The sequence below is a fragment of the Mchenga conophoros genome, linkage group LG8 (genome assembly GCF_057382185.1).
Source record: "Mchenga conophoros isolate Kocher_MC1m ecotype Shallow Benthic linkage group LG8, M_conophoros_male_GT1.1, whole genome shotgun sequence".
NCBI lineage: Eukaryota > Metazoa > Chordata > Actinopteri > Cichliformes > Cichlidae > Mchenga > Mchenga conophoros.
This window is the reverse complement of record NC_140533.1, coordinates 29568706-29587483: the sequence shown is the minus strand read 5'-3', so window position 1 is coordinate 29587483 and position 18778 is coordinate 29568706. Positions and strand designations below refer to the sequence as shown.

At 46.0% G+C, this 18778-nt stretch overlaps 1 protein-coding gene and 1 long non-coding RNA gene across 4 annotated transcripts in view; one reads left to right on the top strand and one right to left on the bottom strand.

Annotated features, from left to right (window-relative positions):
• LOC146569165 (uncharacterized) overlaps positions 1 to 13872 on the top strand; it is a 94624-nt gene extending 80752 nt beyond the window's left edge. Inside the window, exon 5 of the long non-coding RNA XR_014893691.1 lies at positions 13129 to 13872. This is a non-coding gene — a long non-coding RNA (uncharacterized LOC146569165). The remainder of the gene's footprint in view (positions 1 to 13128) is intronic.
• Positions 1 to 18778, bottom strand: part of grid1b (glutamate receptor, ionotropic, delta 1b) — a 618013-nt gene that overhangs the window by 69770 nt on the left and 529465 nt on the right. For all 3 annotated transcript variants that reach the window (XM_085285493.1, XM_085285494.1, XM_085285495.1), the window contains 2 exons: positions 13123 to 13296; positions 483 to 644 (listed from right to left, as the gene is read on the bottom strand). In XM_085285493.1, the coding sequence (XP_085141619.1) occupies positions 483 to 644; positions 13123 to 13296 (336 nt within the window). The remainder of the gene's footprint in view (positions 1 to 482; positions 645 to 13122; positions 13297 to 18778) is intronic.

Here is an 18778-nt window from a genome sequence, read left to right as displayed (position 1 = left end):
AAAGGAGCGCTAATGAGCTCGGCGGTGGTTACTCTGATGCGTGTCAGATAAGCAGACTCGTGTTTTAATAAAACACAACCGCGCGTGCTGGAGGGACTCATCAGCCCAGCCAAAGAGCATCTCTCTCCAATTAGACTGTGAGGACTGACTCCAGGTTGCTGCGCGCAATTTCACTGCATCTTTGATGTGCGATTGATTTTCTGTTGACAAAGCAGCTGTTTGTTCTTTTATTTTGAAAATTGTACAAATCAAATGCTCGCCTCGACTTTCTTTAAATAAATAACAGTTCTGAGAAAACTTTACTATTTTGAACCAAACTGAATGAGAGGCTGTACAGATAAAACTTCTTATTTGCACAGTTTTTGTAATGAAAGAAAAAGGCGAGTACTCGATTCAGGGTTAAATTCTTCCATCGTAAGTTTGATATCAGGGCTTAAACCAGCGGGCATGTTTTGGTCTGCTCTACTCTGGATGTGTTTTACCTTCTGGATGGTCTCCAGCATGGACCAGCCTCCGTTCCAGGGCTTGGTGGACTTCTTGATGCAGTTCAGGCTGGCCATGCTGTGCCACTTCCTGTCCTCCAGCTTCCTGTAGAAGGCGTTGGCAAGCATCAGCACGCTGTCGTACAGGTACAGGTTGGACACCTGAAGGCAAGACACGGGCAGGGTGAATACACGTGATCGCTTTTTCTTTCGATCAGCTTTTCACTGACTGTTACGTAACATCTGTCGAACGTGACGCGTGAAACAAACGTAACGTCACATCTGCAGGGCGATGAAGAATATAGATGCTAATATTTACTGTATGTGTGACAAAGATCTACGTTTACAGAATTTTCACTCTGGATCTCGAGAATGAAATCGTAGGTTTCTGCGAGTGAACACGTGAACGGGAGATGTGACGTGATTGGTGGAAGAGGACATTTATGAACATCTGCAAACACTGAGCACGTGTGACACAGCTGGATGCTGACACACACACACCCTACTTTTATTCTACTCTGTAATGTAAAATTATCATTATTTTAACTTTCGTGATCAGCTGCATGTTTTGTTCTGTCGGCCAGGTGAACGATCACGTGAAGATTTCATTCCTCTGTGATGGGAAACAACATCAAAATTTCTGGATCAGACAATTAATAAAGTCGTTGTTACATCTTATGGCTTCTGTCTCTTGCATGTGGTTAGTGTTACATTTCACAAGCACCCTCACATCATCTGTGACAGCTGACCTCTGTTACATGAAGCCTGCAGCACGTCTCCATGTGTCACTGAAGCACACATCAGTGTACAGCACACACCTGCGGCGACCTGCTGTGAGGCTCCTGCTTGTTTGTTGGCTTTCTTCCCCAACATGTAGCACCTACGTTCAGCTGTGCTTTCCTCAGTCGCTCTCTGATCCTCAGAGTTGCTCCTGTTGCACTTTATTCACGTCTGCACGAGTAGTTTGTGCCCAGAGGTCACAGAAAGCAGGCATGGACATCCACCTGGAGCCTGATGATGAACTGTAACTCGCTCAGATCTTTCCTTGGTTTGCTCCTCTGCCTGCTGTGTGCTGAGCCCAGTTTACCCAGTAAAAGCCCTGTGAGTGCTTATTAAGGCTCGACTCCCGCTTATATTCACTGCATTGACCTGAGCCTGACTGAAATATAGATTAAGATGCTCTCACCCTGGTTGCATTGTACAGGTGTAACCCAAATGTCTCCTAATCGTCACTTTATCCTGATGGCATTCTTTGAAAACATACTCATCCTTCCTGTGCAGCACCAAAGAACATTTAACCCTCTCTTACACAAATTACTGAGACACCTCCCTCTGAGTGAACGCACAGCGAAGCCGGCAGAAGCAAGAAGAAGAAAGTCACAGCTGAGGAGGGAATGAAGCGGAGCATGGGATGGAGACGAGACTGCTTATTAAGTTTAAAATGAGAGAAAATCAGCCTGAAAGGATGGAGAGGAAGAAGAAAAGGGAACAGGAGAGGAAACAGGAGAGGAAACAGGAGAGGAAACAGGTGAGGACAAGGACACAGTGAAGAAATACGACGGCGCACGCAAATGTACAGAAACAGGAAGATAATCTTCAGAATAAAAGGAAAAATTTATAATAACGCCGCCGCCGTGATGTCGGACGTTTGGTGAAAACTACAATCATCTCCACAAATGTCAAAATCAGGCAGAGAAAGACAGCATTTGTCCTGAATTACAGTAATTGTTCTGTTTGCTGTCTGTAAATGTCAGCGGTGCTTCTTCACACCTATTCAATTCAATTCAATTTTATTTATATAGCGCCAAATCACAACAAAAGTCGCCTCAAGGCGCTTCATAGATACAGAGAAAAACCCAACAATCATATGACCCCCTATGAGCAAGCACTTTGGCGACAGTGGGAAGGAAAAACTCCCTTTTAACAGGAAGAAACCTCCGGCAGAACCAGGCTCAGGGAGGGGCGGCCATCTGCTGCGACCGGTTGGGGTGAGAGAAGGAAGACAGGATAAAGACATGCTGTGGAAGAGAGACAGAGATTAATAACAGATATGATTCAATGCAGAGAGGTCTATTAATACATAGTGAGTGAGAAAGGTGACTGGAAAGGAAAAACTCAATGCATCATGGGAATCCCCCGGCAGCCTACATCTATTGCAGCATAACTAAGGGAGGATTCAGGGTCACCTGGTCCAGCCCTAACTATATGCTTTAGAAAAAAGGAAAGTTTTAAGCCTAATCTTAAAAGTAGAGATAGTGTCTGTTTCCCGAATCCAAACTGGAAGCTGGTTCCACAGAAGAGGGGCCTGAAAACTGAAGGCTCTCCCTCCCATTCTACTTTTAAATACTCTAGGAACAACAAGTAGGCCTGCAGAGCGAGAGCGGAGCGCTCTAATAGGGTGATATGGTACTACAAGGTCATTAAGATAAGATGGGGCCTGATTATTTAAGACCTTCTATGTGAGGAGCAGGATTTTGAATTCAATTCTGGATTTAACAGGAAGCCAATGAAGGGAAGCCAAAACAGGAGAAATATGCTCTCTCTTTCTAGTCCCTGTCAGGACTCTTGCTGCAGCATTTTGGATCAGCTGAAGGCTTTTCAGTGAGTTTTTTGGACATCCTGATAATAATGAATTACAGTAGTCCAGCCTGGAAGTAATAAATGCATGAACTAGTTTTTCAGCGTCACTCTGAGACAGGATATTTCTAATTTTAGAGATGTTGCGCAAATGGAAGAAAGCAGTCTTACATATTTGTTTAATATGTGCGTTGAAGGACATATCCTGGTCAAAAATGACTCCAAGGTTCCTCACCGCGTTACTGGAGGCCAAGGTAATGCCATCCAGAGTAAGAATCTGATTAGATACCATATTTCTAAGATTTTCAGGGCCGAGTACAATAACCTCAGTTTTATCTGAATTAAGAAGCAGAAAGTTAGCGGCCATCCAGGTCTTTATGTCTTTAAGACATTCCTGCAGTTTAACTAATTGGTGTGTGTTATTTGGCTTCATGGACAGATAGAGCTGGGTGTCATCTGCATAGCAGTGAAAATGTATGCTATGTCTTCTAATGATACTGCCTAAGGGAAGCATGTATAATGTAAACAGAATTGGTCCTAGCACTGAACCCTGTGGAACTCCATAATTAACCTCAGTGTGTGAAGAGGACTCTCCATTTACATGCACGAATTGGAGTCTATTAGATAGATATGATACAAACCACTGCAGCGCAGTACTTGTAATACCTACAGCATGTTCTAATCGCTCTAATAGGATATTATGATCAACAGTATCGAACGCTGCACTGAGGTCTAGCAGGACAAGCACAGAGATGAGTCCACTGTCAGAGGCCATAAGAAGATCATTTGTAACCTTCACTAAAGCTGTTTCTGTGCTGTGCTGAGCTCTGAAACCTGACTGAAACTCTTCAAATAAGCCTCTGCAGATGATCTGTTAGCTGTTTGACAACTACTCTTTCAAGGATTTTTGATATGAAAGGAAGGTTGGAGATTGGCCTATAATTAGCTAAGACTGCTGGGTCTAGAGATGGCTTTTTGAGTAAAGGTTTAACTACAGCCAGCTTGAAGGCCTGTGGTACATAGCCGATTATTAGAGATAGGTTGATCATATTTAAGATCGAAGAATTAATTAATGGCAGGACTTCTTTGAGCAGTTTTGTAGGAATGGGGTCTAAAAGACACGTTGATGGTTTGGAGGAAGTAATTATTGAAGTTAACTCAGAAAGATCAATTGGAGAAAAAGAGTCTAACTTAATATCAATGGTACTAAGAGTAGCTGTAGATAATATTACATCTGTGGGATGATTATTGGTAATTTTTTCTCTAATGATAAAAATTTTATTTGTGAAGAAGTTCATGAAGTCATTACTAGTTAACGTTAAAGGGATGGTTGGCTCAAAAGAGCTCTGACTTTTTGTCAGCCTGGCTACAGTGCTGAAGAGAAACCTGGGGTTGTTCTTATTTTCTTCAATCAGTGATGAATAGTAAGATGTTCTGGCTTTGCGGAGGGCTTTCTTATAAAGCAGCAAACTATTTCTCCAGGCTAAATGATGATCCTCTAGATTTGTGACACGCCATTTCCTCTCTAGATTACGAGTCATCTGCTTTAGGGTACGTGTTTCAGAATTATACCACGGAGTCAGGTACTTCTGATTTGAGGCCTTAGTTTTCACAGGAGCTACAGTATCCAGAGTCGTACGTAGTGAGGAGGTGAAATTATTAACAAGATAATCGACCTCTGTTGGGGTAGCGTTCAGATAGCTGCTTTGCTCTGTGTTGGTACAGGGCATTGGAGATGATAACAGTGGGTGGATTATATTCTTAAACTTAGTTACAGTGCTTTCAGAAAGACATCTACTTTGATAAAGTCTACTCTTCACCGCTGTGTAATCAATTATTGTAAAAGTAAATGTTATCAGGAAATGATCAGACAGGAGAGGGTTTTCAGGAAACACTGTTAAATGTTCAGGTTCGATGCCATATGTTAAAACAAGGTCTAGAGTGTGATTAAAGTGGTGGGTGGGTTCTTTTACATTTTGAGAGAAACCAATTGAGTCTAATAACAGATTAAATGCCATGTTGAGGCTGTCATTTTTAGCATCTACATGGATGTTAAAATCACCCACAATAATTATTTTATCTGAGCTCAGAACTAAATTAGATATAAAGTCTGAGAAATCAGACAGAAACTCTGTGTAAGGCCCAGGTGGACGATAGATGATAACAAGTAAGACTGGTTTCTGAGTTTCACAGCTGGGGTGGACAATGTTAAGCATCAGGCTTTCAAATGAATTAAAAGTCTGTCTGGGTCTTTCATTAATTAATAGGCTGGTGTGAAAAATTGCTGCCACACCGCCCCCTCGGCCTGTGCTTCGAGATTTCTGGTAGTTAGAATGACTCGGGGGTGTTGATTCATTTAAACTAACATAATCATCCTGCTGCAACCAGGTTTCTGTAAGGCAGAGTAAATCAATTTGTTGATCAATTATTAAGTCATGTACTAACAGAGACTTGGAGGAGAGAGACCTAATATTTAATAATCCACATTTCACTGTTTTACTCTTTGGTTCAGATGTGGATACTGTATTGTTCTTTCTTTGTGATTGTTTATGTTTAAGTTGTTTGTTGCTGGTTTTTAGTTTGTTTTTTGTCTTTTTGGAAGCTGACACAGTCTCTATGGAGATGGGTTTTTGGGGGGTAGCAGGAGGAGAGAAGCTGCAGAGAAGCGTGTAAGACTGCAACTCTGCTTCCTGGTCCCAACTCTGGATAGTCATATTTTGGGGGGTTTGGGAATAATAGTCAGTTACTGTGTGTGTGTGTTCGAGCTAGCACAGAGGTTATTGTGCGCCCTCTGCATGTCAGCGAGATAAACTTGAATTTGATGGCTTATTTTTCACGAGGCAAACTGGCGTGTAAACTGAGAGGCGGGGAAGCGGCTCGGCTTTCGTACACGATTCATACGTGAGAAAAAACGACAGCTCCATGAGGCTTTTAACTGCGAGTAGTTTGAACGTGAGCAGCGGCCTTTGTGAGCCGCGTCCTGGTGAACTTTTACTGTGATCTGACGTCCATAAACCAGAAAGCCCAGAGATTGTCGCGTGTCTGCGTCCCCTTGTTGTCCACAAGCTGTCCTTTGGCATCACTGGTGCTGTGGATGTGGCGGTAGCGGCCACTGAGATGTAACGGACACGTTTAACAGGCACATGTGGTCCTCAGGGGGAGGTTGGAGGGCCAAATGCTGCCTTCTGATCATAAGTTTTTCCTTTGCTTGTTACTTCCAGTTCTAATCACTGGTTAGGTTTACGTACCAAAGACAAAATAAATGTAAACTTCATTTATCTCAAGGATGGGAAACTCTTCGGGAACGGCTTGTTTGGGGTCAGGCGCTGAGGCTACGTTCACACGTACACGGGTATTTTTGAAAACTGAGATTTTCCATTTTCATTTTTTAAAAGAAGTTTCGAAAAAATATCTCCGTCCACATGTAAACGCCAAAATCAAACGCTGTCAAGGACATGCCAAATCCTAACCGTGTAGAAGTCCAATCAGAAGTCCAGACGCCTGGGAGGGAACGCGCAAACAGGTACAAGTTTTTGTTGTTCTGCAAAGGCAGCGAATTTTGTGGAGCTTCTCAAGTGTCTTCATCATTTCAGACGTTAAGAACTAAAGACAGTATTTTAGTGGCTCTGTTAGCCTGAACACTTTACGTTAGTCTGAGTAATAATCATAACTCACAGACTCACAACTTAGGAACAGACAAAGTACGTACACATACATACATTTAATGTAAATCGCCAGGGTCGGGTTAGACCTCTGAGGGTTATGGAAAGATGATGGTGTGGGTGAGTATATGCCTATTAACAACAGTAACCTTGACGACATGGGAGTGACTGTTGCATCATAACCCATCATGATGCCAAAGGACACCTTAATGCATAAATTAGCCACACCAGAGGTTTGACAGAGCAGGGCTGAGCGACTCCCCGGGGATCACAATAGGCTGGCATGTCCTTGCCTCGAGGTATGTGGAGTACATGGGTCAATCAAAAGATCTCAATATTTAAAGTCCTGCACGTGACTGTAAAGTAAGAACTTTAGTTTCTCAGTAGTAGATATTCTGAGTTTGTCCACAGAGTCGACACTAACTGTGGTTTTCTGCAACAACAATAACAAAACTCGAGGTCGTTTGGGAGAAGGATGATGAAGATGGAGCTAGTGAACAAGGGGGAAAGGAGACGGCCCACGGGAGGTGTGTGGCGAGAGAGGACATGCAGGTGTTTGACCCGACAGAGAAAGAGTCAGAGGACAGGACGTGATGGAAACAGATGGTCTGTGATGTCCTCGTGGTTGTTCTGGGTCATCAGCGAGTCTCTGGTAGTGAACTCTGTCTAAAAGTTTGTGTCCTCATTTAACATTAAGCTGATGTTTGGATGCTGGAAGCTGATCTGACAGCTCTGGTACACTCGGTGCGTGTGCACAGTATTTGAGTGGGCGGCTGAATTTTATGAATGCGCTCATGAATTTATGGATGTGCATCAGTGATTTGTGCAGCAGAAAAAAGTTTCAACACCACAAGTTAAGACAGGACGTGTGCGTGTATTCGCCCGGGTCGCCATCACAAAACAGGACGTACGACAAGTGGAGAGAAGAGTTTGACCGAGGAGGTCTAGAAGACAGGAAACTGATTTTGCTTCTCATCACATTTCTCTTTTTCACTTAACTGAATAATTTGCACCCATAATTACTCATCCCATCAGATTAATAATTAGCCCCTTTGAATTACTGCTTCATTCCCTCAGACATTTTAATTCATTCTCTGAAGCATTCATTCATTCAGCACTCTCATTATGGAGCCTTTGATGAGCGAAACACATCTATGTGAATCTTCATGTTTGAAACACATCTCTGTGGTATTTTTGCCGTTGTGTGATGAAGGTCTTTGTGTCCTCCGGAGGACAAAAGGCTGAGGACAGATGGAGCCATGTGAAAGGAAAAAAATGGAGACAAATTCCTCAGAATAAATTAAACACTGACCACACAAACTGTTTGAAAACACAAATTCCTAAATTATAATGACTTATCCAAAGTGTTCCTCCACACAGAACCTGGACTCCAGTGGATTTTTCAGTGTTTATTCCCACTATTGTTGTTTTTAAAGTATCCTAACAGGGAAAAGTGCATTACATGTTGCAGAGGTACCACTTTGCATCAACTCAGGTCTAAGGCTACGGTCTGCAGGCGAAAGCACATCAAATCAGATTTTTCTGACCCTGTGCGACCATCTATCCGATCATGGTGTGACAGTGTGAACGGCACAAATCCGATATTTTCCAATCCGATCTGGGTCACTCTCGTATGTGGTCCTGAATCCGACACATATCAGATGTTTTAGAAAGCTGCTGTTTGATGGTCAGGTCGCATTAAATGCGTCTTTTACGTCACTGACACAAGACAGACGCCGATTATCAGCGCCAGAGAAGACATCGCGAACGCTTCCTGGCCATCCCGTGAAACTGTTGGGAAGAGAACGTGAACATTTTATTTGTTCTGTATAATCTGCAGATTCTGACAGAAATCTGCAGCTATCCTTTGAAGCAGCGCTCCTCTAAAACAGCAATAAGGATCATCCATCCATCCATCCATTTTCATCCGCTTTATCCGAGGCCGGGTCGCGGGGGCAGCAGCCTAAGCAAAGAGGCCCAGACCTCCCTCTCCCCAGCCACCTCCTCCAGCTTATCCGGGGGAATACCAAGGCGTTCCCAGGCCAGCCGAGAGATATAATCTCTCCAGCGTGTCCTGGGTCTGCCCCGGGGCCTCCTCCCGGTGGGACATGCCTGGAACACCTCACCCAGGAGGCGCCCAGGGGGCATCCTTGTCAGATGCCCGAACCACCTCAGCTGACTCCTTTCGATGTGGAGCAGCAGCGGCTCTACTCTGAGCCCCTCCCGGATGGCCGAACTTCTCACCCTATCTCTAAGGGAGAGGCCAGCCACCCTTCGGAGGAAGCTCATTTCTGCCGCTTGTATCCGCGATCTCGTTCTTTCGGTCACTACCCACAGCTCGTGGCCATAGGTGAGGGTAGGGACGTAGATCGACCGGTAAATTGAGAGCTTCGCTTTTACACTCAGCTCCCTCTTCACCACGACGGACCGGTGCAGCGTCCGCATTACTGCAGCTGCAGCCCCAATCCGTCTGTCGATCTCCGGCTCCCTTCTCCCATCACTCGCGAACAAGACCCCGAGATACTTGAACTCCTCCACTTGGGGCAGGAACTCATCCCCGACCCGGAGTGGGCACTCCACCCTTTTCCGGCTGAGAACCATGGCCTCAGATTTGGAGGTGCTGATCCTCATTCCCGCTGCTTCACACTCGGCTGCGAACCGCTCCAGTGCGAGCTGGAGGCCCTCACCCGATGAAGCCAACAGAACCACATCATCCGCAAAAATCAGAGATGAGATTCTGAGGCCACCAAAGCGAAAGCCCTCCGCCACTTGGCTGCGCCTAGAAATTCCTCTCCTTGAATCGCTACCTTATCGTGGTGGAGGGGTTTGTGTGTCCCAGGGATCCCAGGGGCTATGTTGTCTGGGGGCTTTTGCCCCCTGGTAGGGTCTCCCATGGCAAATTGATCCTGGGTGAGGGACCAGACAAAGAGCGATTCAGAAGACCCTATGAAAAAGACATCGAGGGAACAGTTTACCCTGCCCGGGATAGGGTTACCGGGGCCTCGCCCTGGAGCCAGGCCCGGGGAGGGTGCCCGAGGGCGAGCGTCTGGTGGCCGGGCCTTAGTCCATGGGGCCCGGCCGGGCACAGCCCGAAGAGGAGACATGGGCCCATCCTCCCGCAGGCCCACCACCCGCAGGAGGCGCCATAGGGGTCGGGTGCATTGTGTGTCGGGTGGCGGCCAGGAGCGGAGGCCCTGGCGGACTGACCCCCGGCTGCCAAGACTGGCAATAGGGACATGGAATGTCACCTCTCTGGTGGGGAAGGAGCCTGAGTTAGTGCGTGAGGTTGAGAGGTACCGGCTAGATATAGTCGGGCTCACCTCTACGCATGGCTTGGGCTCTGGAACCAGTCTCCTGGAGAGGGGCTGGACTCTGTCTCAGTCTGGAGTTGACCCTGGTGAGAGGCGGCGGGCTGGGGTGGGTATTCTAATATCCCCTCGGCTTGCTGCCGGTTCGTTGGGGTTTTTCCCGGTGGACGAGAGGGTTTGTTCCCTGCGCCTTAGGGTCGGGGAACGGGTCCTGACTGTCATCTGTGCTTATGCGCCGAGTGGCAGTTCAGAGTACCCAGCCTTCTTAGAGTCCCTGGGGGGGGTGCTGGAAGGTGCTCCACCTGGAGACTCTGTTGTCCTGCTGGGAGACTTCAATGCTCACGTGGGTAACGACAGCGAGACCTGGAGGGGCGTGATTGGGAGGAACGGCCTCCCTGATCTGAACCCGAGCGGTGCTTTGTTATTGGACTTCTGTGCTAATCACAGTTTGGCCATAACGAACACCCTGTTCGAACATAAGAGTGTCCATAAGTGCACGTGGCACCAGGATGCTCTAGGCCGTAGGTCGATGATCGATTTTGTAATCGTATCACCAGACCTGCGACCATATGTTCTGGACACTCGGGTAAAGAGAGGGGCTGAGCTGTCAACTGATCACCACCTGGTGGTGAGTTGGATCAGGTGGCGGGGGAGGACACTGGACAGACCTGGTGCACCTAAACGCGTAGTGAGGGTGTGCTGGGAACGTCTAGCAGAGGCCCCAGTCCGCGAGATCTTCAACGCACACCTCCGGCAGAGCTTCGACAGCATTCCGAGGGAGACTGGGGACATCGAGTCCGAATGGACCATGTTCAGCGTCTCCATTGCCGAAGCTGCTGCATTGAGCTGCGGCCGCAGGGTGGTTGGTGCCTGCCGTGGTGGTAATCCCCGAACCAAATGGTGGTCACCAGAGGTGAAGGGAGCCACCAGGCTGAAGAAGGAGTCCTATCAGGCTTGGTTAGCCTGTGGGACTCCGGAGGCAGCCGACAGGTATCGACAGGCCAAGCGGAATGCGGCTCGGGCAGTGGCTGAAGCAAAAACTCGGGTGTGGGAGGAGTTCGGAGAGGCCATGGAAAAAGACTTTCGGACTGCCTCGAAGAGATTCTGGCAAACCGTCAGGCGTCTCAGGAGGGGAAAGCGGTGCTCTACCTGCACTGTGTATAGTGCTGGCGGAGCGCTGTTGACGTCGACTGAGAAAATTGTCAGGCGGTGGAAGGAATACTTCGAGGACCTCCTTAATCCCACTGACACGTCTTCCGAGGAGGAAGCAGAGTCTGGGGATGAGGGGAATGACCCGCCAATTTCCGGGGGCGAGGTCACTGAGGCAGTTAAACAACTCCTTGGTGGCAGAGCCCCTGGTGTTGATGAGGTCCGCCCCGAGTTCCTGAAGGCTCTGGACGTTGTAGGGCTGTCCTGGTTGACACGCCTTTGCAATGTTGCGTGGAGCTCAGGGGCAGTACCTGTGGAATGGCAGACCGGGGTGGTGGTCCCCATCTTTAAGAAGGGGGACCGGAGGGTGTGTTCCAACTACAGGGGGATCACACTCCTCAGCCTCCCTGGGAAAGTCTATGCCAGGGTGCTGGAAAGGAGAGTTCGTCCGCTAGTCGAACCTCGGATACAGGAGGAACAATGCGGTTTTCGTCCTGGTCGCGGAACACTGGACCAGCTCTTCATCCTCTCGAGGATACTTGAGGGTGCATGGGAGTTTGCCCAACCAGTCTACATGTGTTTTGTGGACTTGGAGAAGGCATTCGACCGTGTCCCTCGGGGTGTCCTGTGGGAGGTGCTGCGGGAGTATGGGGTGTGTGGCCCATTGCTACGGGCCATTCGATCCCTATACAACCGTTGCAAGAGCTTGGTTCGCATTGCCGGCAATAAGTCGGACTCGTTCCCGGTGGGTGATGGGCTCCGCCAGGGCTGCCCTTTGTCTCCGGTTCTGTTCATAATTCTTGTGGACAGGATTTCTATAATTTCTATAATAAGGATCATTATTAGGTTATTTACATTATTATGTAAATAACAAAATAACTTAAAGCAAAAATTGGGAAACGTAAAGTCCGAAGTCTTTATATTAAGGCCATCAGTCAAACATACTGTTGCTCTGGGTCTAAACAGAGCGCGTTGTGTGTGACGTCTTCTTTTGCGCATGCGGCCGCTTTGAGCGTTCACACTAGAGCGCGTTTGCTGTCGCATTTTATTTGTAGTGTGAACGACCAGACAAAAAAATGGGATTTGATCAAAAAATCTGAATTGAGCATCAAGACCTGCAGAGTGAACGTAGCCTAAGTCATCATCAGCGACCTAATCCTAACTCAAACCCATTCATGCACACTCATCGTGTGCAGGGATGTCAATTAATTCTGGTGTTTCTTTGAACTGTTCTTTTGCACAGTGGAAGGATGGTACACCATACATCTTTAATAAGTTTAAAAAACACGAGTTGGGTCCCCAATTTATTTGGGATTTTCCCTGATCCACACAGGTATGCATACAGGCTAAAACATACTCAGACACCCAGAAATATTTGGGTAAATGTCCCTTAGCAAGTTGCACCTCAGTCGGATGCTTTCGGTATCCATCACCAAGCTTCTGGCGTAATCCTGCACTCTTCTTGGCAGAATTGAGTTAACTTACACTGGGTGGTTTCCTGGCAGAGACACATCCAGATAACTTTTACTTACGGTTGTTTGAACCTTGGAATATGCAAACCTTCCAAACTTGTGTAAATGTAAAGTTCTCCTTCTGCAAGCTTCACTGAGTTCCTGAGTCTTGGTCAGTCCAACGAGTGCTGTCAAACAAATCCTTTCTACAGTGCAAAGAGAGACTACCTGCTGCAGCCGGTCCTGATCACTGTGCAAAGGATTTAGGCCTTGGCCTCGTTGGGTTAAAGACATTGCAGAACCTTCAGCACCAGTTATTAAAATATTAAAGCGGGCGTTTGTATGTATATATGTGAGTCTGTGTGGATTAGAGGAAACCCCAAATACACTTGTCCACATTTATAACAGAACTCAGGGAGGCATGACTTTAAAGCTAGCACTACTTTCTGCCATAGCACAACCTTTACTGCACACTGAGCTGAATTCTTGTTACCTCCAGGTTCTGCAGGTGTCCTTCCTGCGGGTCACACAGCAGCGAGGAGATCCGGTGGTTCTGCCTCATGCAGCGGGTGCTGCTGTCCTTCAGCAACGGGAAGATCTGCCGGATCACCGTCATGCGCCCCAGTGCACTGTGGGTAAGCTCCAGGATCTCTGTGTCGCTGATTTCCTGTGGCGATGAGACGGCGGGACAAAGCGAAGGAGACGTTATTGACCTCGCTCGGTCTGTTTGTCTGCATATTAACTGCTGGAGGTTGAGTGTTTGTCTCCCGAGAGGCCGGACGAGGGTTTGGTGAGAGGCAGATGCTGATTGTGGCAGATTTCTCGAGTGTTTGTTTTTGAACCCTGCGCCCGATGAACAAAAGTATGTTTATTTCATCTGCCGTGTTAATTAACTGCAGAGAATGTGACGTTTCACGAAGAAAACCAAATGTCAGTGTCAAGCCAAACGGGAAGGACGGTGCACGCCAGCCATTTAAAAGCTTCTTTTGTGCCTAATTGCTTTGACGAGAAGAAAGCCAATTATTTTCTGTGAGGTGTAATTACAGATAGCCTTGGCCGAACTCTAAAAGCATAATTAAAAATATCTATGAAGAATATTAGCTTTATTATGTTTTATAACACCAAACATAATTACAGTCTACATCTTAAGTAAAAGCGAACGCAGCGAGGACTTGCTGCAGTTTATCTATTAGAAAAGTCCACTTTCTTCTATTTCTGTATGTACGTCGCCTTCATCCAATTAAAAGTGAACCTGTAAACAAAAGTCACGCAGACTTGTTGCTCATTTATTGCACGGGTTTGAAAACATGTCATTCTGTCAGGCCAAAGGGTTTAAAGTCAAAACAAGCTGGATTCCAGGTAATTGCAGCGATGGCATTAAGTTCAGTTTGCTGGCTGAAGCATAGCTCCTCTCCCTCCTGCTGAACACACAAAGACGTACGCGAGCCTCTGTGCTGTCTCCGTACACGGCGTTTCAAAGGTAGACAAAGCCTGAAAGCTGCTTAAACCTGCTTTCTTTCTAGTGGCCACTAGGGGGCGATTACTCCTGCTCCAAAAAACATGAGCTGTGTGACCTATGACCTCGGTTTGGTATTCTTGGGCAAAATGAAAATCATGCTGGCATTTACAGCAAACTGGACATGTTTGTGCTCTGGACTGTGGAGATGCTCACAACTGATTAAAACTGTGGAGTTTACCGAAGTACTTTTTATGGCCTAAAGAACAACAAATTTAAAAAGGCAACATTATTACTGAGCTCCTGACACTGCTAATGAAAATCATTATTCCACGAATGTTATTTATTAACGTGCATCCTGAAGTGGAATCAGACTAGTTGAGCCAGGCGTTACAGCCGCCCTCTCTTCGTTCCTGTTTACATCCCAGTCTGGAATAATGTTCCTGAGTAGGTGTGAAGCTTCAGACGATCAGGTTCATTCACTTTGTTTACTTTCATCTCTTTTCTGTACATTTTTGTGCTGGTCTGCAAAAAGCGCTCTCAGTGAAGTCGGCAGGATGATGCTGGACGCGACGATATCGAAATTTCCCCTCAGTCTGTTTGAGCTAAATGTGATGAATAAAGTCAGATATTTGGGTCACATCATCAGGAATGATCCGCCTGATGATGACCAAGTGCGGCCCCAACAAACCAACAGTGTGCAAACTGTTGGTTTGTTGGGCAGCTTGTTTGGGGTGTGTGGAGGTGACACAAAAGTGCAGACGAAACGTTTGCGACTCGTAAAGTTCTCATGTTCCGTGCAGAACACATGAAAACTGATTTTACGGTCGGCTCTGTGGCAGATACTGAAGCAGAGACTAAGTGGAAGCTGTACAGACGCTGGTATCTGCAGCAGAGTACGAGCTCGGCTATGATGGAACCAAAAACTTTTAGGCCAAAATGAGCTCCGTTCAGATTTGACTGGTCGGTGACATCAGTGTTCATTTAGAACAGGGGTGGGGGAGTCCAGGCCCCGAGGGCTGGGGTCCTGAGCAATGTTCCCTCTAATTTTTCATGTGTCTGAGCGAACGCACAAACTCTCTGAGCGTCCCTTGGACCACTGTGAGCAGCAGCAGACGTGTGCACTGTGGTCACGCCAGCATCCAATCCATCCAAGTTACATGTTTATTAAAGTAATCAAATTACAGCATTTATGTTAGACTACTTTTAATTAACTGCTTCAGCCCACTTACAATGAAAATTTAAAACAATCTTGTTGATGACCTGCAGCATGTTAACACTATTGGAAGGAAAAATAACTTCAACTCCAATTTTGAAAACACAACTTTCTATTTTTTTATTTTCTTTTATATAAAGCTGTGACTGTATTGTGAGTCTGTGGTCTGGGAGAGAGTCTGTAACTCTGTCTGCAAATACAGTAAATAATGACCAATGTTGGGCAGTTAATTATATAGTTACTTCTTCAAAAAAGTAACTGAGTTATGCAAACAACAACATTTTTTGCAGCTGTTTACCTAAAAATGCAGCCAAGGCGTTTTTTAAACAAACACTTCAAACTATTTACAGAACAATCAGCTGTTCTGCATCAAATTTGATGCCACACAAATTATTTGTGCCGCTCCAAAAAATAATTTCTGTCCACTATGAGATGAAGGAGAACAACAGCCTGATACCTGCAGGCCTGACAGCAGCAGATGTGTCACTGCTGTAACACCTGTAACACTCAGCAGTCGCCTCATTGTTCTGACACACACAACAAAACTATTGACTACACTACACACTAACTACACAAGAATTGTTTAGTTAGGTTCAGAGGGTTGGGAAGCTCATCTTGTAACCGTAAGGTCGCCGGTTCGATCCCCCAGCTCTATCTGTCCTGGTCGTTGTGTCCTTGGGCAAGACACGCCTACTGGTGTTGCCAGAGGGGCCGATGGTGCGATGTGGCAGCCTCGCTTCTGTCAGTCTGTCCCAGGGCAGCTGTGGCTACACCTGTAGCCTCCACCAGTGTGTGAACGTGAGAGTGAATGAATAGTGGAATTGTAAAGCGCTTTGAGGGCTATATAAATGCAATCCATCATTATTATTATTAATTCTTTGGCCTATTTTGATATATAATTTTAAAACATGGCTTTTAGCTGTGACCGGGTGCTTCGTGCCACGCTTTGATGCTTGATTGATCTCTGAGTGACTGCAGGGACTCAAAGAAATCCAATTCAGACCATTTGGTTGCACTTGGCACCTCTGAGGCGAGGCGCCGATGGATGCAATATTACAGGGCATGGTAATGACCTGCATTCAGGCACAAGCAGATTTAATGGGAGGGGGGTGCTGATTCTGACAGCGACTGGGAGGGAAGCTGGTGATCACGGAAAGAATCAGATAAGAGGTTTGGAGAGCAGTTATTTGGTGAAAAACACAGTGTGATGTAGCTTTCAGGAACAGGTAATGGTGCTGTGAAGAAAGATGGGATCCTGACCGAGAGCACAGGGCGCACAGCTTACTGCAGCTTATTCAGAAGCAATGAGGCTGTCGGTTAACACTTCAGATGATAGAAAACACGCCATGGCGAGCTGTTTATCATAGCCTGCCGTGAGACTGGTATTATACAACTGCTGTTAGGCGTTATTAAGCAACACAAGTTTCTACCATGAGTGCAGCTCATTACACAGCAGAAAACAAAATTGTCACACTGATGAAAAATGTGAGGGCTCTGCAGTGTGGGGATGAGCTGTGTGTGAGCAGTGCAGACATCAGCAGGTTCACGGAGAGAGCTGCTCTCATACATCCTTACATGATTACTGTGGTCATGCTAACACGTCAGCGCCGTTTATTCAGACGGTGCCGGCTCATAAGCTTCCTCAAGGTGCTGCATGATATGAGGTTCAACATCAGAGTCGTGCAGGACAGCTTTGACCTGATGATGCACTGCAGAGAATCAACAATATTATTATGATTCATCCTCAGGAAACCATGAAGTTCATGGTAATCAGCTGATCACCAGCAGGGTCCATCCTGTGGGGAGCACGCATGACCTCACGGACGCCAAAACAGTCGGCATGTCAGAGCACTCGGGTCTTAAACCACACAGTCCAAGAGTACCTGCGCTTATGAGGAAGTGAAAATAAATAAGACTGCAGTTCCTCAAATGCCCACTTGGGGCTGACTCCAGTGTTAAAATATGTTTACAGCCTGAGACAAAAGACTTTTAGTCTTAATGGATAGTTCAGTCAGGGTCCGGGTTTTTTGACCCAACATTTTGAGTTTTATGCATTTTTCGTATTATAATGGTCTTGTTTGTATAGTTTACACTTCAGTTAGTCCTGTTGATAGTGAGTTCTGTTTCCCTGTTTAGTTCTCGTCTGCCCAGTTTCATCCCGGGTCTGTGTTGGTTATGGCGTCGTGTCTTTAGTGTTGCGAGTCTGTCAAGTCCCCTGAGTTTAAGTCTCCCTCGTCTTTAGGTTAGTGTTTACTTTTGTATCCCTTCCCCTTTGTGTTTGTACCTTTTCATCAGCCTCTAATAAACAGCTCACTTTCTTAAAATATAGTTTTGTTTCCAGGTGTCTGCATTTGGGTCCTCTTCCTCTCACCACACGGTGAGCGAGGGCACCGTGTGATTACCTGGTGTTTTCATAATGTTCAGAACATTGAGTGTAGAAAGCTGTGACTTTTCACCCTAATTTACTTTGTAGTTTGCACTTTAGTTGCTCAGGTGTAAGGCCGTGTCCAAAGTTCTTCACATGTAGCCGAGGCTAGCATCCGACGCCGGCCCCCTGATGGGCATTAATGGTGTAGTTGTGTAAAAGTTGCAAAAACAAGCACCTGAGACAAACCAGCAAAGACAAGTCGCTAATACAAGCAAAAACACACCTGGGACAATGAGCTGTTATTAGCTGGTGCTAGTTATAGCTAAGGCAACAGATATTAATCTTCTGTAAACCAGCTGATTCTCTGTTGATTCTCTGAAGTGAACTGTAGTTATAAAAGCTGTCAAAACTCTGCTGCTGGAGACTTTTAAACGTGTCAGATTGGACTAATTAAACGAATAAAACTGAGAAAATGAAATATATTTTTTAAAATTCCAATAATGAAATCTCTGTGCTCTTCGTGCTTTGACTTTGATTATTGAGGGATGAGCCCGGTGTAATAACAGACACTCAAAACTCATGGCACGCTTCAACACGAGAACTTGGAACCAGTGTCTTACCCTCAGTTTATTTGGGTAAATGCAGAGTGAATTTTGATTAAAATCACACTAAAATAAGACATTATGGAGTGTTTTTTGCAGAACTTGGGGACTAATTGGGTGCAACTTTATTAAATGTCTTGATTGTAATAAATGAGCTGAAATTAACTCACAGTTTGGAGTTCATTTGTTATGAGCATGATTAGTCTTCAGTTTGCTTTTTACCTACTAATCCACTGCTGGAAGACTTTCCCTGCTCTCATTACCTGCACTCCATCGGCCTTGGCTTCCCTTCTGTGTGTTGATGGACGGAGATAAGAGGAGGAAGAAAAGGAAAACCGTGAGAAAGAAACGGGTCTCTGATGGATTTAGCCGTCGATGCAGATGGATTGTTTAACAGTCACACCTGCAGCAGCTGTAATGTAACCTGGGGTTGCTTCATGTTCACAAAGAGTCTGATTTGCATTTCAAAGAGAAGAACGGGTGTCATTTACAGTTAGAGTCCATTTT